Consider the following 21,870-nt stretch of genomic DNA (forward strand, 5'->3'; position numbering starts at 1 on the left):
AATCATTATGAAAGTAAAGAAGATTAGCAACCTTCTAGCATGAATTTCCTGACCTGGCCAGTCTCTAGATTAGTTATTTCTTGGCTGTCCAGGCTGCCCTGGGAGCTGGAACCTGTTTACATTTTAGTAGCAGTCTCCCTTGCCCCAGTTGCAAAACTCCAAAACGTCTCCAGACATTCCCACGTGCTCCATAGGGGCTGAAGCTGAGAAGCAACATTCTGAAACATTGTAGATGTGTGTAGGGCCAGAAGTTAACACAACATCTGCCTGAAAACCTTTTCTCACCAAGCTTGAGAGGTCCTAAGGCAGTTTCCATAAATGCTCTTGAGGGCACCAGCCATCACGGCCAAATTCTTGACCAATGTTTGCCAGAGAGACCCTGCATTGCCCAGGGTTTTGAAGGCACCGTGGGATGATATCTTGGCCCCAAGCTGGACTAATTTATATATTAGAATAATTAAGTTAGAAAGTGTCACACTTATTTAATAAATCCAGCAGTTCAGAAAGTGTACAATGAAAACCACAAATCCAGCCATTATCCAACTCTAGAAATAACCAGAATTTATATGGCAACATTACAAACATTTTCATGCATGTTCATGTACAGGATTTTTCAATAGGATAAGCACATAGACACAGTCATAAAAATGCTGTCATACATGTGTGCCATATTAAGGGAAAAGAATTTAATTTTATGTGAATTATAAACCAATGATGTGCATGAGTGTGAGAGAGAGTGTGTGTTTGTGTATGTGCAGCTGTGTGCAGGTCCCCTCAGAAGCTAGAAGAGGGCTTTGACTACTGCTCCAGAGCTGGAGTTACAGATGGTTGCGGGCCTCCTGAAAACCAAACCTTGCCGTCTGGAAGAGCAGCAAGTGCTTTTAACCGCCGAGCCGTCTCTCCAGCCCTATTTGATGTGAATTTAATAAGGAAATGAAGAGAAATTGAGGGACCCTGCAGAACTTGTAACCACAGCAGAATAACTAACTTCCTCAACAGTATCTCTACGCATATGACAAAAAAAAAAAAATCACACAGCATTGGGAGTCTGGAGTTGCTATGTCTTAAAAACTAATGTTTAAATCTCAGTTAATATTGCATGGCTTCCTCACAGCTTTTTTCTATTCTCCTTCCCATGTTTATCTGTCACATTATAGGAGCTGATTTCATGGCATATATGTTCTCTTCTACAGCCCCCACAGCCCTGTGGTTTTTTAGCTGCTCAGTGGGAAGCGCTCACCACCACTCCTCCCTGACTTTTATAATCCTGTTTTTAAAAAGTTTTGAAACATGGGCCGGTTGATTGGATTTCATCGCCAACTTTTAAGAGAAAGTTTCCATTTCCTAAGGCTTTTTCTTTCTACCTTTGAAAATGTCGCTTTGCTTGTTTCTGTCATCCGTCTCTGCCTCAGTCTCTCTTTCTCTCTGTGTGTGTTAAAATGTACACGATGACGCTTACCTTTTTTATTTTGCAGCGTTAAGCTTAGCAGTGGCAATTATACTCAGACTACGGTGCAAGAGCCGTCGTATGGAGAGCAGGCTTTTGGTATTACGGAGCTGAAACCATGCTCATGAAACGGCGCCTCCCGTTCCCTCCACTCTCCAGCACACAGTCAGGTCTCAACTGTGACATCATGGCCAGGGGTGCTTCACCGGTACTCAGTCATACTCGCTCTTTTATATCTGACTCGCTGCCGAACGACTCCAGCTTCATCTGTGTTGTGGCAGGCGTCAGAGTTCTCTTCTCTCTCAGATTACATGCAGATCTCATTTATTCTCTTGTAGATAGACAGTTGGTTTTGGTTTTTCCTCGTTTCGGCTGTAGTAAATAACGCAGCAGCGGGATGAGGGTGCTGCTTTCTGAGTCCGTGTCTACAGTTTCGGGAGATGTGTACCCAGAAGGGGGAGTTGCCGAGTCATATGATAAAGACACACTGACTCTTCTGAGGAATCCCACCAGCAACATTACGGGATTCCGATCCCTGCTCGCCTTGATGTTTTAACTCTTTGCTGTCTGGCCTTGCCCATTTCTTAACCATGGTGTGCTGTTTTCCAGGAGTCACCCTGAGTGGGTGTGAGGTGATAGCCTCTGGTTTTTACTGCAAACTTCACGGCTAGATGAGACCCTGCATTGCCCAGTATAACTGAGTAGCCACACTTAAGTTTCATTCGGTGCCATGTTATAATAATGTGAATTCTATTTAGATTTTTCTCTTTCATTTTCATCAGAAGTCAGCAATTTAGTTTTTTTCTTTATTAATTATACTTTATTCACTTTGTATCCCCCCCCTGTGGTTCCCTCCCTCCTCCCGTCCCAATCCCTCCCTTCCTCCACCCTCTGCATGCATGCCCCTCCTCAAGTCCACTGATAGGGGAGGACTTCTTTTCCTTCCTTCTGATCCTAGTCAATTAGGTCTCATCAGGAGTGGCTGCAGTGTCTTCTTCTGTGGCCTGGTAAGGCTGCTTCCCCCTCAGGGGGAGGTAATTAAAGAGCAGGCCAATCAGTTCTTGTCAGAGACAGTCCCTTTTCCTATTACAACGGAACCCACTTGGATACTGAACTGCCATGGACTACATCTGTGCAGGGGTCTTAAGTTATCTCCATGCATAGTCCTTGGTTGGAGTATCAGTTTCAGGAAAGACCCCTGTGCCCAGAATTTTTGGTTCTGTTGCTCTCCTTGTGGAGTTCCTTTCCTCTCCAGATCTTACTGTTTCCCACTTCTTTCCTAAGATTCCCTGCACTCTGCCCAAAGGTTGCCCATAAGTCTCAGCAATTTAGTTTTTTATATAAAGCCTTTATATGATTATATCTTGGCTGAATACTTATTTTGTTAAAATTCTTTGGTGGGGAGATGGCTCAATCAATACAGTGCTTGCCTTGCAAGCAACCAACCTGCTTGGTGACGTTCAGGTCCGTGAGAGAGAAACCCCATCCCAAAACCAAGGTGCACTGTGCCTTAAAGAGTGAGACCTGAGGTTGACCTTTGACCTCTACATAATTCACCCACGAGTGTACCTGAACTCCCCCTACACACACAAACACACACACACACACACACACACACACACGATAAAAAGGTACACACACAAACATCTTCGGTAGACTGTGCCATTATAATTAAGTAAATGAGAGCTGCAGGGCACTGCCTATTTGTGCTTTTTTCAGTCATTACTGACACGCTCACTTTCATTGTATACAGAAGGCACTAGAATTCTACCACAATGGTGGGCTCAAGAATGGTTCTGAAGCCTGAAGGAGACTGGCATCCAGACACCCAGGAGTCGGACTGGCACTTCCGGCCCCTTGGGTGTGGTAACTAGCCAGATCCTGTTGATCCCAGTGCCATCAGGGGTCACATCTGTGCCCTCCTCTTTGGGATCCATCATGTGATGACCACGGGCTCTGTGGTGTGGGGTCTGGTCTCTAGTATTCAGTATTTCCATGGAGGTTCTACATTTTGGGTCCTCCCTTACGCCCCTGCCTGCCAAAAGAAGTGTCCCAAAACAGTTTGCTAAAGTCCTGCCTCGGCTTTGAAATTTTCTAGGGAGCTGATAAAGGAGTAGGCTAGATGCTTCCCTTTAGCCTGTACATCCACTCTGCACCCTTCCCCACCTGCTGGGGTGTGGTCTGTGTGAACTACCCAGGTCTCCTCCTGACCCTCTGGCTTCTGGTTAACTTTGGCCGGTGGGGAGCACTACAAGCGATCGGAGACAGGGAGAAGAGAGACGTCTGTCTTCCCCACCTCCTCTCTCTGGCTGTATTTTCTCACCAAAAGCCTCAGCTCTCCCTGCTAGCTCTTTACACAGAATGATGAAGATGAAGATCCTGGCATTTCTAGAGTCTGGCTCACACCAGCCCGCTTTGCTTCCCAATTTTCAGTTTTCCTGTACCCTGTCCACTCAATGAGAAGCTTTAGAAATGTTCCTTGGGGGCTATGGCTGTTACTCAGTGGCAAAGCACTTCCCTCCCAAGACGGTGAGTCTGATCTCTAGCAGTACAGAAGCCAAGGCTGGTACTTGAGATAAGTTATTGGATAAACACATCAAAGAAAATACCCCTTAAGGGGCTCAAAAGATGCCTCAGGAAATAAAGTGGCTGCCACTCAGGCATGAAAACATCGGTTTGATTCCTTAGTCAAGGCACACACACACACACACCACACAAATACAAACACACCACACAAAGGCACACTGACATCATCCACACGAACACCACAAACACACACACACACACACACACAGTGAGAGACGGACAGGCAGGCAGGCAGGCAGAGACACTGAGAGGATTGACTAACACATTTCTATGGGGGGAATAATGAGGAATGTGATATGTGTGGAGTATGAGATGCAGCAGGAGCAGGAACTGTGAGAGAATGGAGCTGGAGAGATACGGAGTCTGGGAGGGAGATGCTTCGTAGTGTTGAATGTGTTCCAGCAAATCAGTGCGAGTAAAATTCTCCTATGGTGGTAAAAATGGCCAGGGACAAACATTGGCTAGGAAAAGGCTGATCACATTCCAGAGGCCCTCAGCTTGCCAGCCAGTGAATTTTATCAGGGAGCAGTATGGACTGGAGAAGGAGAAGTGAACCTTGGGGTCCTGGGAATTTATCAGTGGTACCTAGGTATATTAGTGTCTAACGAAACTTGGCTGAATTGAATTGTTGTTCTGTGTGACAACTTGAGTGACGTTTTTATGACATTTGCCAAATTCGTAATTTTAAAGTTTTGTTGCTCAAGGCCTTAAGGTAGTATTAACCTGAAAGAATGGATCTACTGTTAGTGGAATCTGAGCGGTTTGAGATCTCCTCAAATAACCTTTGTGGGAACACTGGAATGAACCTTTTTTGATGTCTGGGAAGTAATATCCCACTGGAACTCATTTCATTTGGAGTTGTTTTTAATATGGAGCTGTTAATATGGCATTTCCAATAAGTGACCTTGGATTTGAAAGCTGTGTTTAATTACTAACGTTTTAGCAAGACCAGCAGAAGGGCACTATTCAGTGTAAGTCATAGACTTAAGAACTTGTCAGGGAAATAGTTTATGATTTGATTTATGCCTGGGGATTCAAGAAGAGCAAGCAAGACTAGAGCTTTTATGAGACTGTGAACGCTACCATATTCTGGGCTTTTGCTGAGTCGATTATATGATGAGTAAACAATATCTTTGGGGGATTTTTTTTTTCCATTCAGTGTACTCCCAAGCTAGACTTTTGCATGGGAAAATACGATTCTCTAAGTGATAGTTGAGCATGATAGTTTAAACCAAAAGATACAAAGCACACAGTTTCTTTAAATGTGTTCTCACAGGTTTTCCTTTGGTGTTTTGTTTTGTTCTTTTTTAAATTATTTTTATTTTTATTAATTACAGTTTATTCACTTTGTATCTCCCCTATACCTCCCTCCCTCTTCCCCTTCAAATCTCACCCTCCTTCCCTATTCTCCACCTGTGCCCCTCCCCCAGTCCACTGATAAGGGAGGACCTCTTTCCCTTCCCTCTGATCCTAGTCTATCAGGTCTCATTAGGAGTGACTGCATTGTCTTCTTCTGTGGCCTCGTAAGGCTGCTCCCCCTTAGGGGGAGGTGATCACAGAGCAGGCCAATCAGTTCTTGTCAGAGACAGTCCCTGTGCCCATTACTAGGGAACCCACTTGGACACTGAACTGCCATGGGCTACCTCTGTGCAGGGGGTTCTAGGTTATCTCCATGAGTGGTCCTTGGCTGGAATATCAGTCTCAGAAAAGACCCCTGGGCCCAGACTCTTTGGATCTGTTGTTCTCTGAGGCGCTCCTGTCCTCTCCAGGTCTTACTCTCTCCCACGTCTTTCATAAGATTTCCTGTACTCTGCCCAAAGTTTGTCTATGAGTCTCAGCATCTGCTTTAATACCCTGCAGGGTAGAGCCTTTCAGAGGCCCTCTGGGGTAGGCTCCTGTCCTGTTCCCTGTTTTCTCCCTCTTCTGATGTCCATCCTCTTTGCCTTTCTGAGTAAGGATTGATCATCTTACCCAGGGTCCGCCTTCTAGCTCACCTTCATTAGGTGTACAGATTTTTGTAGGTTTATTCTATATTTTATGTCCCTATCCACTTATAAGTGAGTATATATTGTGTGTGTCTTTCTGCTTTTGGGATACCTCACTCAGGATGATCTTTTCCAGTTCCCACCATTTGCCTGTAAGTTTCATGATTTCCTTTTTTTTAATTGTGGAGTAGTATTCCATTGTGTAAATGTACCACAATTTCTGTATCCATTTCTCCGTTGAGGGACATCTGGGTTGTTTCCAGGTTCTGGCTATTATGAACAAAGCTGCTATGAACATGGTTGAGCAAATGTCCTTCTTATGTACTTGAGCATATTTTTGATATATGCCCAGGGGTGGTATACCTGGATCTTGAGGAATCACTATTCCTAATTGTCTGAGAAAGCACCAGATTGATTTCCAAAGTGGTTGTACAAGTTTACATTCCCACCAGCAGTGGAGGAGGGTTACCCTTTCTCCACAACTTTTCCAGCATGTATCGTCACTTGAGTTTTTGATCTTAGCCATTCTGATGGGTGTAAGGTGAAATCTCAGGGTCGTTTTGATTTGCATTTCCTTGATGACTAAGGACATTAAACATTTCTTTAAGTGTTTCTCTGCCATCTGATATTCCTCTATTGAGAATTCTCTGTTTAGCTCTGTGCCCCGTTTTTTAATTGGATTACTTGATTTGTTGCTGTTTAACTTCTTGAGTTCTTTATATATTCTGGATACCATTCTTCTGTCAGATATAGGGTTGGTGAAGATCCTTTCCCAATCTGTAGGTAGTTGTTTTGTTCTGACGACAGTGTCCTTTGCTTTACAGAAGCTTTTCAATTTCATGATGTCCCATTTATTGATTGTTGATCTTAGAACCTGTGTTGATGGTGTTCTGTTCAGGAGTTGTTTCCTGTGCCAATGATTTCCAGGCTCTTCCCCACTTTGTCTTCTAACAGGTTTATTTTGTTCTTTTTAAAATAGGAGAATTTAATGTTGAGAGTTTCATCACACACACACACACACACACACACACACACACACACACACACTGTATGACACTAGAAAACAGTCACTAGTTAAAAAAAATAGCAAATTGGAAAGTGTTTCTAGTTCATTAGCACTTGGGAGTGACAAGTAAAAATAAGGACCCTTATGCAAATCACAGTATTCTAGGAGAAGGGCATATTGTTCCCACAGAATTCTGTAGAAAGGATCTGACCTTGCTCTCTTTCTGCTAAGAAAGGTTGTAGAAACTGCTTGTGCATCTGTTTTTCTCGACAATTCAGGATTAATGCCACCCATAGTATCCCTTGACCCCTCTCGGAGCTTCCTGGTCACTGAGAGCTGCTTGAGGGCCTGGATCCATGCCTGTCCTCTCAGGGCACCCAGGGCAGAGCCTGGACCAGGGCTATCTGTTTGGATAAGGGAACCAGCAGATGCTTGGGAGCCCACAAATGCCAGCCAGGAATGTGCATTCCTCACAAAAATATCCAAGGAAAACAGCAAAGGTTTGAAAAGCAGAAATGTAGCTCCCCTTGCCATAAGGTGACATAACAGGCTTCACTGAGATATCAAAAGAATGTCACGGTCAAGCGGATCCCAGCCCCAGATGGAGAGGATCCATCTTGGAGCACTCACTGTGAGTGACGATAGCTCAGTGCCTGATTTGACTGGCTACCCGGTCACAAAGGAAGTGGAGCACCACTGGAGAAATCACACAGAGGAAAACAGGATTTGCCTAGCGGAGGTGATGAAGGGGTTCTGCCTTGGCCCCATCGTTCTTTGGACACATATAGTTCTGAAAATTGTTGCTCACCTGAAGATGGTGCCGGGAGGGAGTATACACCAGAGACGCTATAACGGTTAGAGGGGTCATAAGCCAAGCCGAGAATGGACCCACAGCACTGTCTGCACCAACAGCAGCCATCTTAGGAAGGACAGGACTTGGCTTTACCACAAGGGCACAGACTTGATGCTGGCTGAATCAAACTTTGCTTGGGTTCATTTAAACAACTTTACCTCATTAAACAGTATTCACATGGGGTATGAATATTCACTTAAGACAGTTTAAAGAGATGTTTGAAAAGGGACTTGAAAAAAAGCAGTACGCACTGGTGAATGAAAGTTGCCTGGTCTAGGTTACCGTAAAGTCAGGTCTGTCTTTGTGGCCTCTGGCTTTAGGGGTTGGGCTGGTCAAAGTGAGGCTACCATCCACCTCTTGGGAAGGCTTTACCCAGGCCCCTTGGGTGGTGGTCCCTCCATCCTTTACAATTCTCTTCTGCATCCTGATAGTTGACAGTGGTGACTGCTATCATTTCAAATTTTCGTGGCAACATTAAACTCTATTTACAGGTCTTCTCTCTGATCAGGGCACTAACCACTTGGCCTCCTGGTCTGCTTATCACCGCAGAAAAGCAGATAGAGGCATTGGTGGGATTCTGTCCGATCAGGAAGCGATGGATAGCATGCTTCTCAGTGTCTTAGGGGACACATGAAAGCTGCAAAGCCAAACAGCGTGGCTCATAGGTGGGTGCTGGGGTCAGGGTCTAAGCAGACCTCAGTAGGCTGGTCCCTGAGCCAAAGGCAACAAGAGGAGATTCAGTAGTGATTGGTGCTAAGTCTTGCATGAGCATTGACTGGAGAGCTGGCTCTGCTGCCGTTATTTGGAAGATGGTGTTTTTAAGAACAACAGCTGCTGATGTCAGTCATACACACACTCGCCAGCTGCATGGAGATGCTATGTGATTTACTTTCTACGCGTGTTTTAAGCATTTCGTGAGTAACGGTGGCCATGGTGGTTTAACGTGAGTTTTAGATGGCTAAACGATTAGTGTAACAGCTTTAATCATTATGTAATGCTATAGAGAGTTCCAATAAATGGTGAGCCTGAAAAAAGAAGAAACAGGGGGAAAGAGGAAGGGAGGGAGGGAGGTGAAGAAAAAAGAAAGGGAAGAAGGAAGGGTGAGGGGAGAATTAAAGGGAGGAAAACTTTATCAAAAGAGATTTGACATTGGATTAAGGAGATAGCTTAATTCAGTCCCCAGAAACTATACAGAGAAACCAGGCATGATAGCACAAATTTGTAATCCCAGCACCAGGGAGCCTGAGACAGACATATTTCTTGGGCTGGTGAGCCCAAGCTGATACAAAACACTGTTTTAGAATTAAAAAAAATTAAGGTGGACTGTTCCTGAGAAAGAACACCCAGGGTAGTCTCTGATCTCCACATCCATGCCTTCCCATGCACTGTGCACACACACGCATACACACACACCACACACACACACACACACACACACACACACACACACACGGGAATCTGGGTCACAGGGCAATACGTGGCCTCCGTTCTTTTTAGATATAATGCCGTAGTCTAGACACTACATTTTGAGATTTAAAATTTGCATCCTTAATCGTGTGCAGAAATTGAGCACAGTCACGAAAGAGCAGAAAGTGTTTGGGGTGTGAGCCAGAGAGTGGAGGCTTTGGAAAAGGTCTAAAAGGGTTTTTCTCCCCTGAGAAGAAAAGGCTTGGGGCCCAGCCTCTCTAGAGAGATGGATATTCCAGGAAAGGAAGAACAAAAGAGGGGGGGGGTAAAATCAGGGCCATTGCTGTCACTTTGTATTGAGGAAGAATGCATGAGAGGTTCAGGTGGCTGGCAAAAAATGGCGCTGGCCTCCGGAGAACCCTGCCACCCTAACAGAGAAGAAAAACACCCCGCAGACTCCTTGACATGCCATTTGCTTTCTGTTTTCTTAAGGGGGAAAAAAAATCTGACGGATCCAATCAGAGAAACCAGATGTTTTCATTTTATAATGTGCCCGTTTTAATTATTTTAGAATCAAGATGTTTTCTGTAAGTGAAGGTGGAAGAGTTATGGAAAGAAACCCGATTCTAACTATAAATGGAACAGATGGGATGGTGGGAATAAAAACAAATTAAAACAATATTGCAAAGAGCTCTCAACTTTCGTTTAAAAAATATATGATGATATTTTTCAACTTTTCACATTTGACCAATTCATATATCCAGTGACAAAATGAAAAAATCAATTTCAGCTGAGTATAGTTTAAATATTTGCCTAAATGATCTACACTCACCCCGTCTAAAAGTCCAGATGAATGCGTTAAACTGCTAATTGTATTTTTCTATGAATTGAATTTTATGTTTTCTACTGTATCACAGACAGTGTGCAGCGATGTTTGGTGACATTCAGGGCAGAAAATCGAACTGAACAGTGGTCTTAATGAGAACAGTAAATAGTGTGGGTTTAATTAGCTAGCTCCCATTCCTGATGACAAATGTGATCAGCTGCCAAATATTTATCCTTTCTGTCTCTCTACTGAGGCTGAAGTACTGCTCTATAAGGCTATTCACTGTGCTATAAATAGAAGCTGTCAGACCCAAGGGCCAGTGGGACTTGAGTGAAAATTATTGGAAAACCTTCTTTTTGCTTCCTGCCACTATTTTTTCATTTCAGTTTTGAAGGTCTTCCCTACCAATCCCACTCTCAATGTAACTTTTTGAGGGAGGGGATGATTATGTCACTTGCCCAGAGGCTTAGGGAAACCCAGGCAATAGCTTACCCTGTCATGGCTCCCCTCTATACCTTTACATTCTCTAACTTACAACTTACCCATTAAAGTCTGACTTGGACATTTCTATAGGAAATGTCCAAGAGGATATGGCTTTTTTTGTTTGTTTGTTAGTTTGTTTGTTTGCTTGCTTGGTTTGAACAAGACATTACGTGTTTTGTCTTTTAAAATATGGTAGAAGGGTCTGGAGAGACGGATCAACAGTTAAGAGCACTTACTGCTTTTTCTCTGGAGGCCTGGAGGTCAGTTCTCAGCACTCATTCTGGAGGACCACACCACCCTCCAAGGGATCTGATGTCCTCTTCCGGCCACCAAAGTAGCCTGCACTCACTCACGTGCAAACCCCTCGGACCCAGACACATTTGCATATACATAATCAAGCATCAAAAACAACTGTTTAAAATGCTACAAAATACGGAGACACAACACAAAATGTTGCTAAAGGCATCCAAAGCCCCCTCACTCACTGTAACAGTAACTCATCTGGGCATCTCTTTCTCTATTCCCGTGCAGACTTACCTGTGTTAAACATGATACAGATTCATAGCTAGATAAGACAATGTCATCTAATGATTGTACTTTTGGCCTAAAATACTTTTAAAAAAGAAATTTCAAAAACCTCCAAAGCTCAGACAGTAAGGAAATTCTCACCCATGACAATTCACTTGGTTTAATGCTGATTTTAAAGCTTGTGCATATTTGCTGTAGACATCTTTGTAAAGCACTGTCCTTCCTCCTGTGGTGGGCAGCAAGGAGGAGTCCCATCTCTATCTTCTGAGAGGCAATTTGATGTGTGTTCTTTTTTTATTTTAATTTTTATTAATTACAATTTATTTACTTTGTATCCCCCCTGTAACTCCCTCCCTCCTCCCCTCCCAATCCCACCTTCCCTCCTCCTTCTCCACCCATGTCCCTCCCCCAGGCCACTGATAGGAGAGGTCTTCCTCCCCTTCTTTCTGATCCTAGTCTATCAGGTCTCATCAGACTGACTGCATTGTCTTTCTCTGTGTCCTGGCAAGGCTACTTCCCCCTCAGAGGGAGGCAATCAAAGAGCCAGCCACTGAGTTCTTGTCAGAGACAGTCCCTGTTCCCCTTACTAGGGTACCCACTTGGATCCTGAACTGCCATGGGCTACATCTGTGCAGGGGTTCTAGGTTATCTCCATGAATGGTCCTTGGTTGGAGTGTCAGTCTCAGAAAATACCCCTGTACCCAGATTTTTGCAGATAAATGGTGGGAACTGGAAAAGATCATCCTGAGTGAGGTATCCCAGAAGCAGAAAGACACACAGGGTATATACTTACTCATAAGTGGATATTAGACATATGATATGGGATAAACATACTAAAATCTGTACACCTAAAGAAGCTAATCAGGAAGGAGGCTGATTAGATGCATTAAGCATCTAATTAATATTAATTAACATCTAATTAATCTTAGCCAGATTAAGCATCTGGCTAAGATGCTTAATCCCCATTCAGAAAGGCAAAGAGGAATAACATCAGAAGAGGAAGAAAACAGAAAACAAGTCAGGAGCCTGCCACAGAGGGCCTCTGAAAGACCCCGCCCTGCAGGGTATCAAAGCTGAGACATAGGGCCAACCTTTGGGCAGAGTGCAGGGAATCTGATGTGTGTTCTTTATAGCTGTACTTCTGCACCATGTTTTCATGTGTGTGCTCATTGAGCTGTCTTTGCATGATGCTAGAAAATGCTTTGTTTTTATTTTAAAGGAATTAAACTCTACCAGCCTTTTCCTTCCGACTCTTTAACCTCTGTTAATAAATCTGATAGCCTTTCCTATGCTAGCCCTTTGACTGTCAACGCCTATGTGGCATATGATTCTTCTGGCGCTTTATGGTTTCGGTGCCTTAGTATAAATTTCTAACAGATAAGGAATTCATTTTGACATATTTTAAGAATTCATAGATTAAAAAAAACATTTTATTAGATGTATTCATCGTATTTTATGTGCGGGTGTTTTACCTGCATGTATGTGTGTTCGCCATAAATGTGCATGGTGCCTGCTGAGGTCAGAAGAGGGCACTGGATCCCCTGGAACCGGAGTTACCAACAGTTAGGAATTACCAGGTGTGTGCTGGAAATCAAACTTGGGTTTTCTGTGAGACCAACAAGTATCTTTAACTTCTGAGCAGTTTTTTTTTCAGACCAAGAGTTTATCTGTTTTGTTTTGTTTTTTTAATTTTATTTTAACGACTTAAATACTCGTATTTAAGAGGCCAAGGCAAGAGGCTCCTGAGGTGGAGAGCAGCCTGGGTGCATAGGAAATGCAGTGTCTGTTCGAGCTATATTGTGAGGTTTTATCTCAAAAATTAAAATATTTAAAAATTGCTTTTAGTAGATATGATAAAAGTTCTTTATATGCACATATGAACTGTCATAATGAAACTTTTTAGCATTACTTATTGCTATGTCAATTCTATCTTTTTTTTGGGGGGGGGTTGTTTGTTTTTCCTCATTCTGTAGACCAGGAACTCACCAGGCTGGTCTTGAACTCACAGAGATCCACCTGCCTCCGCCTCTTGAGTGCAGGGATTACAGGCGTGCGCCACTTCCTCCCAATACTATCATTCTTAATTGAGACAGTTTTTCTTACTCACTCACCTTTTTGGGATTTTGCTTTTTATTGTGATGTCTACTTTATCTTGTGGGTGTTTTGCTTGCATTTGTGTCTGTGTACCGCCCGTGTTCCACATTGAATTCCCCGGAACTGGAGTTACAGGCAGTTGTGGAGTTATTGACATCTGCCACGTGGGTGCTGGGAATCAAACCCAGGTCTTCTGGAAGAGCAACCAGCACTCTCACTGCTGAGCCACTTCTACCCCCTTTAAAGGGAAGCTCGGACGATGTTATCTAACCTCCCGACCAACTAAAGTAATCGATTCAGCATTGCCAACCGTAAGCCCAGTGTAGTATGTCACTTTCTCATTGCGCATGTCTGGACAGGCTCCTCCCCTCGTTGCCCCAGGAGCCTGTGACGGTCAACACTGCTATCCCATTCACTGGATTAGACTCCTGTGGCTATCTCTTGTGAATAAAATGAGGTGACATTTGACCTTCTGTAACTGGCTATATTTCCCCCCTACATCTAGACCTCAAGAAACGCTCATTCGGAGGAAGACAAAGATGGAAACTGGGACGCTTGGGGCGACTGGAGCGGCTGCTCCCGGACCTGTGGGGGAGGAGCCTCCTACTCTTTGCGGAGATGTCTGACTGGAAGGTCAGTGGCGGCTTGGCCCCTCCTGTGTAGAGTGTGTCAGTGACTCTGGGTGTGTGAGAAGGGGAGAAGGGGTGGCTCTGAAGTGTTCCCTTTGGTAGCTTACTGTCTACCGTAGATAGACAATCTCAAGTGTCCGTATTTGACTGGGAACGGTCCTACTTCCTACATCTGCATATCTGCCTACATCTATCCTATCTACGTGATGGTCACAGGGTTCAGAAAAACCAGACACTTGGGTCCTTAGAGAGTGAAGGCATGTTAAGTTCAGTTGCTGGCTTGATGGCCTCAGGATTTAGGGGCAAAGGTTATGTCGTCCTGGTGGAGGTCCTTGAGAGGCTCTGACTATAATTCCCTCCTTGCTCACTTACTGTGAACCTACTATGAGTTAAGAAGGTAATGCAAGGGCTGGGGAGCTGGTGCTGTGGGTAAAATGCTTTCTTCAGAAGCAAGTTCAGATTCTTAGAGTCCATACAGGAGCCAGGAGTGGCTCACTTGGAACCCCGTACAGGATGGACAGAAGCAGGTGGATCACAGGGGCTTGCTGGTCACCTAGTCTAACCAAAATGATGAACCTGTGTTCAGTGAGAGATCCTGCCTCAGAAAACAAGACTGAGAGCTATGGAGGAAGATGCTGGACATTGACATCTAGCCTTCACACACGCACACCGGGTGAATGCATCCACTTATTCAAATGCATCACACGCTGCGCGCACGCGTGCACACACACATTTTAAAAATTCTTATAAAAAAGGTAATACCGTTCTGCTCTCACTTCTTAGTTTCATTTATACTAAATAATTTGCTAATATGTGAGATCAGCCATATTTTTAAATAGCCACAAGTTTCTTGCTTTCTACGAGGCTGTGACTCATCAGAGAGTTTAAACACTGGTTCTTACCAATGTTCTTAGGTTCGTAGGCAAAGCCTCGGGTTGATGGAAACATCATCTTCCAGTCCCAGACGAGAGACTCCTAGATCATGGCGGTCATCTTTAGATGTGGGATGCTACTGGGTGAAAGAGTAAAGCAGAAAATTTTGCTGATTCTCTATCTCCAGCTGCCCAGAAGAAATGCAAAGGGAGCATTTTTACTCTGCTCAGTTTTGGGTTCATGAAGATCATCACTTTATGGCATAGTAGGCAGGTGACTAAGTATGTTCTTCACTTTCCTCAAGACAGTCCAGGACATGTTGCTGCAGAGCTGAAAAGAATCCAGGATTAGTCTAGTGAATGATTGATATTTTTTTTTCATAACCTGTGGAGAAATCAAGGCTCCTCCAATCTAAATACATTGAAATATGCAGAAGAATGGGGTGTCTTATAATAGGAGTATCTTACAATAGGACATATATATCATATACATATATATGTATGTATATATATATTCTGCGAGGAATTGCCACTAGAGGACCACGTGCCTGTGAAGAAAAAGAGGGAAGGCAGTGATTTCTTAGGTAAAGGATAAGTTCCTTTGTCGTCACCCTGAAATTGATGGGGGAAAGCACAGCTTAGCCGTCTCTGAATAATCCCCAAATCTGAGGAATATGAATAGTTTGAAATTAATGATAGCTAGAATGGCAAGGAAGTGGTATTTGTTCCATTGTCTTCTTTAAAACAATATATCCTCGGCTTGGTTTGTTAAAAAGAGTTTAGAAAATATATTAAGTTTTCATCTCATCACGGAACCAAAGCATTTACCTATTTATATTGTCTTGATTCATTTAAAATGGTTTCGGTCTTGCCTGGAAACTCATCTTGCCACGTGATGCATCTCAGGACATGTGCAGGTCTGTGGTTTCTTTGTCCTGAGTGGACTATGTGGAGATAAGGAAAGCATTACTCGGTTTCTGCCTTTGCTCCCCCTGTTCAGAAGGGAAGGTTTGGGCAGGAGAGCTAAAGGACCACACTGTTGTGAGCAGGGGACAGTGTTCTTTTGGCTTGGCAGGTGCTTAAAGCTAACTCCTAGGAGCACCTTGGTGAATTTTCCTAGGCAACTGCCCAGCTCTGACCCCAGGTCCCCTCGAGCTCTCTTGCTTTCTGTTCCCTTGATATGTGCTACTTAGGATATCTGGTCTCTCATGTAAGCAAAGGTGAACAAGTGCTCAAAGTTGTCTCTAACAGCTGGTCTCTCAGCCCTTCAGGTTCTTGGGTATGACTTACCCATTAACCAACAGTAAGAGAGCCATGACAAACTCTTCAGGGGGTATCCCGAAGATCTTTCCCCTGGCTCTGACCTCCCTCCGTCCTCATCAAGATCCTGTCCTCCCTGCCACTCCCTTTCTCAGATTGAAAGCTTTTACTTCTGTTCTGAGACCCAATTCGTTGAGGCAGGACCATCAGTGTGAGCACTGGATCAGCAGGGTCACCAGTGAGCATCAAACTGAAGGGGATAACTCCCTGCATCTGAATTTCTCAGTGGTAAAACTTCAGCCACGGATGACATGGGTGGAGTGGGAGGGCGGCTCAGTGTCTCCTCCAGTGCCCCGCTCTTAGGCTGGTCCAGTGCCGACAGCCATCCCTCTCATGTTTTATGAAGTACTTCCTCCTTCGAGAGATTCCTGGGTACCTAAAATGGTCTTTATTTTAGTTATGAACTTGCATGATAATTCCCCCCACGTATGTGATGGTCTACGTGTAATTTTCCCTGAGAAATCAGTAGGTATTGCTACACTGTTTCCTGATGTCATTCAAATTCCATTCTTCCCTCCTCACTAAACACGTAGAAGAGCCACTGTGTCTTGGTGAGGTTTTCGGTAGAAAAGACACCTGCCTTCAAGTCACTTCTTTCATGATTAATTCTTTATTTTCATTTATTTATTTTTATGCTTACTTGTCATGGTCAAAACTCCTATCCATACAGATTTTTCTTCATTTGCTCTGCTTCTTGGGAAAGCTCTCTCTTTCTTTCTCTTTCTCTCTCTCAACTTTTGCTTCTTGAAATTCTTTTTAAGTATTCTGTCTCAGATTCTGTTTACCTCTGGGGCAAGGACAGACTTCGGCAGGGTGCTCCCTCCTTCTTGCATGGTGTCAGCTCCTTCCACGGGGCTGTTTTCCAGTGTGCTTGGTTGTTCTATTATCATTTTTCATGTTAGAGACCTCTTTAAGGGTTATGGAGATCTTGGGTATTTTATTTTTACATTGCTCTGACTTTTCACAGAAGGCCCATCTGAGCCCATTATTTATGAAACAAATATGGCAGAAATCTGGGGTCTTACATGACCCCCCTTTTTTCATGTGCATGTGTTGGTGTTCAGTTATCTCACATTCCAGACTAACTCTGGAGCTAAAACATGCTCTTTTTTGTGGCTCATTATTAAAGATTTATTTTGTTATTTATTTGTGGGGTGTGTGTGTGTGTGCATTTATACTGATGCCCTCAGAGGACAAGACAAGGGTGTTAGATCCCCTGAAGCTAGTGCTATGGGTGGTAGTGAGCTGGATGCTGAGATTTGAACTCTGTTCCTCTGAAAGAGCAGCAAGTGTTTTAAATTACTGAGTCATCCATCGCTTGAGCGCCCACATCTTTTTTTTTTCATTGTTTGAAAATTCCATACATGAATATAGTGTATTTTAATCAGATCCTCCCTGCGCTTCCCCGCTCCGGCTCCTCCCATCACATGCCACTTTTTCCCTCCCAACCTAATGAAGTCTTTTTATTTTATTTATTTTATTAATTATACTTTATTCACTTTGTATCCCCTCATAAGCCCCTCCCTCCTCCCCTCCTAATCCTACCTTCCCTCCCCCTTCTTCCCCAAGTCCACTGATAGGGGAGGTCCTCCTCTCCTTCCTTCTGATCCTAGTCTATCAGGTCACATCAGGAGTGGCTGCATTGTCTTCTTCTGTGGCCTGGTAAGGCTGCTCCTGCCTCAGGGGAAGGTGATCAAAGAGCAGGCCAATCAGATTATGTCAGAGGCAGTCCCTCTTCCCATTACTATGGAACCCACTTGGACACTGAACTGCCATAGGCTACCTCTGTGCAGGGGTTCTAGGTTATCTCCATGCATGGTACTTGGTTGGTGTAGGAGTCTCTGGAAAGACCCCTGTGCTCAAAATTTTTGGTTCTGTTGCTCTCCTTGTGGAGTTCCTGTCCTCTCCAGATCTTACTCTTTCCCACTTCTTTCATAATGAAGTCTTTTTAAACCCGCTGAGTCCACTTAGGGCTCCTAGTCTGTGAGAGGGCAATAGTTTGTGAGCCGCCTACTGGAGCGTGGGCAGGCTGTCCTGGGCCACATCCACGGGACACATCTCTGGGAGTTAAGGTGGCGTTTAGAAAGCATGTCTCCAAAGACTGTGTACTGCGTCAGTCTGCTCATGTAATATCCTTGAAACGACTAAACTTTTTAGAAGTGGAGAACAGATTAGTAATTGCCACGTGGTGGGGTGAGAGGTGAGGAGGGGGTGGGACACAGCTACCCAAGGAGGCTTGCAGGATCCCTGTGGCGACAGAAGTGTCCTGTAACCTTGTCTGAATGACAAGGACCTGGGTGTGTCCCTGGGCTAGACTTGCTTAAGAGAAAGTCACCCGTAAGAGAAACTGAGTGAGCAGTAGACAAAACTCCGAGTGAGATATTTCTTACAAAAGCACGTGATTCACAGCAATTTTACCCGGAGTTTCGTTTGACCTCTCCCAAGAAATTCCAGGTAAATTTGACGTGCATGCTTTTAAAATTAAAGCTGAACCAATAAGAAATTAAGGGGAACCCAAAGGGAAAACTGAAGGGCAGCACAGTTAGTGTGTGGCCGATTCTCTGTCTGTCTGTCCCGGTGGTGGAGGTGGGAACCCAGTTTACAGAGGTTTAATTCCTAGGTAAATATGGACGGCCACGCCTTGAGAGTACATGAGGTGCACGCAGCTCAGGACCTGCAGCTGTAGCCTAAAGGAAGAATCTTTGTGGTTCACACCCTTACCAAACAGGTTCTGTATACCAGCCTAAGGAATTTAAATATGTTGGTCTTGCTTACAGATGGGAAAAAATTCCACCGTAGAGCATGGGAACTACTGTTCCCCCAGGAGTTTCCCGTGCACACGTATGTTGGACCACTTACATTGTGTGTATTAAGGAGGCTGAATGCACGTAGCCCACAGACTGGAAGCTTGTGATGGAGAGTTAACATAAAGGTGCCCTTGTTCTCCACCATGGCTGAGCTATGGGATCTTCTTGTTAACAGAGGCACGGGTAATATGAGATACATGAATATATATGCATATACACACAAACACATACATATACATCGATATCTAAACACACATATTATATATACGAATGATGGAATTTTATTCAGCCATAAAGAACAAAATTATGTCATTTTCAGGAATGTGAATGCAACTGGAGTTTATCACGTTAATCGAATTAAGTCATACTCAAAAGACAAATATCATGTGTTTTCTCTCATGTGTGTATCCTAGATTTTACACTGGTACATAAATTATGTCTACATGCATGACATGACAGAAACTGTCTAGGGAAATGAAGGACACAAACAGGGGGATGTGATGGATGAGAAAGGAAGAGGATGGCGTACAGAGCATGGACATGTTCAAAGTCCATTATGTACTAGTAGAAAAATGTTCTTTTGGAACCCAATACCGTGCACCATGAGTACTTGCCAATTGCAAAAAGTGACCCTGATGTGCCTGGCAGTGGTGAGGGATCTGGAGAGAGATTGCTATTAACAGAGCATGTGTAATTCAAGTTTGCAATGCCAAAGTGCAAAACCCAGGAGGAAGCATTAACAACAGCCACAGGTACAGCAGCCAAGATGTTTCTCTTTTTAAACATTTTTATAATTTATTTACTTTACATCCCAATTGTAACCCTTCTCCCTCATCTCCTCCCAGTCCTACCCTCTCTCTGTCTTACCCCTATTCCTCTTCCCCTTCCATCTGACCCTAGCTTATCAAGTCTCACCAGGACTGCCTGGATCCTCTTCCTCTGTGGCCTGGCAAGGCTGCTCTGCCGTGGGGAGTGATCAATGAACAGGCGACAGAGTCCATGTCAGAGACAGCTTCTGCTCTTCGTACTAGGGGACCCACATGGAGACTGAGCTGCCCATCAGCTACATCTGAGCAGGGGCTCTAGCTCCTCTCCAAGCATGGTCCGAGGTTGGTGCATCAGTCTCTGCAGAACCACTTGGGCCCAGATTTGTTGGCTCTGTTGGTCTTCTTCGGTGTGTGTGTGTGTGTATGTGTATGTGTATGTGTGTGTGTGTACATACGTGGGTAAGCTGGCCCAGAGGGCATGGGAGAGCTGGCCCTACCATTCATTTGCCATGTGGTAGCAAGGGTGAGGTACAGATGCCTTCCCTATCTTGCCCCTCACCACCTGCAAGCATGTGGGAAAGCTGCCCCTCCCCGTCCCCCTGTGAGACACAGGTCATGACAACAGAAGAGCTGGCCCTGCCCCTCATCTGCTGTCGCACTCAGGAGAGCAGGCCCTGTACCTCTCCTGGGCAACACAACAGAGCTGGCCCTGGTGCATGAGAGCAGGCCTGAGGGCATGAGAGTGGGAAGTCTGGTGCTCCAACAAGCTCAGCTACTACCCGGGCCTAGATCCAGGGAGCTGGCCCACTCCAACATTCCCCCATTTGTGAACTGATAGAATGAGTAAAGGGGCTGGTCCGGCAGACCCAAACCTACAGATCTCCGTGACACAGGGCAACAGCCGGATATCTGAGAGGAGTCTCCATGAGGATACGGCATTGATAGTGTAGCAGAAGCCAGAGGCCTTGAACCAGGTTGACGGCTCCTTGCAGTGAACATTTGCAAATGAAGATGTGTGGACAAAAGGGCACACTGTGGAACACACCACGACACAGTATAGCTCCACAATGAGATTTTTTTTTCTTTTACTTTTGAGGGGGGAGGTTGCAAGGGTGGAGGGCAGGCATGAAGGGATAGGGAGATGAATGGGATTGGGGTCCATGGTATGAAATTCACAAATGGTCCATAAAAAGTGAAATTAAAAGAGGGAGAATGAGAGTCATCTCATGTTCTCTAGGTTGGGAAAATTTGTGAAGTCTTAAAATGCCAAATTATCGACCTGAATGTATGACAGTGAGAACACCCCTTCCCCCCGTTCCTCCTCAAGCAGTGATGGGGAGCTGGTGTGCCACCTTAGAGGGCAATCTGCTGTGGCTGGCAGAAGGTGCATATGCCCACAGTCCATGCTGGTGTGTCCTGCAGATACTGTGGTGACAGGATTTCTCACCGCAGGACTACAAATGGCTCTTTAAAATTCAGAATCATTTGAGATCATTAATATTAAGAAAATTGGTTGAGTCATATCAAAATAATTCATAAATAAATTGTAGTAAAAACTTTTAAATTGAAAGGACAGTATTCCTAGTCTATCAGGTCTCATCAGGACTTGGTACATTGTCTTTCACTGTGGCCTGGTAAGGCTGCTCCCACTTCAGGGGGAGGTGATCAAAGAGCCAGCCACTGAGTTCATGTCAGAGACAGTCCCTGTTCCCATTACTAGGGAACCCACTTGGACTCTGAACTGCCATGGGCTACATCTGAGCAGGGGTTCTAAGTTATCTCCATGAGTGGTCCTTGGCTGGAGTATCAGTCTCAGAAAAGACCCCTGGGCCCAGATTTTTTGGATCTGTTGCTCTCTTTGTGGAGCTCCTGTCCTTTCCAGGTCTTACTATTTCCCATTTCTTTCATAAGATTTCCTGCACTCTGCCCAAAATTTGGCTATGAGTCTCAGCATCTGCTTTGATACAATGCAGGGCAGAGTCTTTCAGAGGCCCTCTGTAATGGGCTGCTCTCCTGTTCCCTGTTTTCTCCCTCTTCCTCCTCTTTGCCTTTCTGAATGAGGATTGAACATCTTAGCCATTGTCCTCCTTGATTAGTTTCTTCAGGTGTACAGATTTTAGTATGTTTATCCTATATTATATGTCTAATATCCACTTATGAGTGAGTATGTATCCTGTGTGTCTTTCTGCTGCTGGAACACCTCACTCAGGATGATCTTTTCCAGTTCCCACCATTTGCCTGAAAATTTCATGATTTCCTT

The 21,870-nt window shown here is 44.4% G+C and overlaps 1 protein-coding gene across 1 annotated transcript in view; it reads left to right on the plus strand.

Annotated features, from left to right (window-relative positions):
• Adamtsl3 (ADAMTS like 3) overlaps positions 1–21,870 on the plus strand; it is a 272,928-nt gene that overhangs the window by 83,833 nt on the left and 167,225 nt on the right. Inside the window, 1 exon segment of the mRNA XM_055623245.1 lies at positions 13,721–13,848. Coding sequence (XP_055479220.1) covers positions 13,721–13,848 — 128 coding nt within the window.

The sequence above is a fragment of the Psammomys obesus genome, unplaced genomic scaffold, assembly GCF_907164565.1.
Source record: "Psammomys obesus unplaced genomic scaffold, mPsaObe1.curated_primary_1811, whole genome shotgun sequence".
Taxonomy (NCBI): domain Eukaryota; kingdom Metazoa; phylum Chordata; class Mammalia; order Rodentia; family Muridae; genus Psammomys; species Psammomys obesus.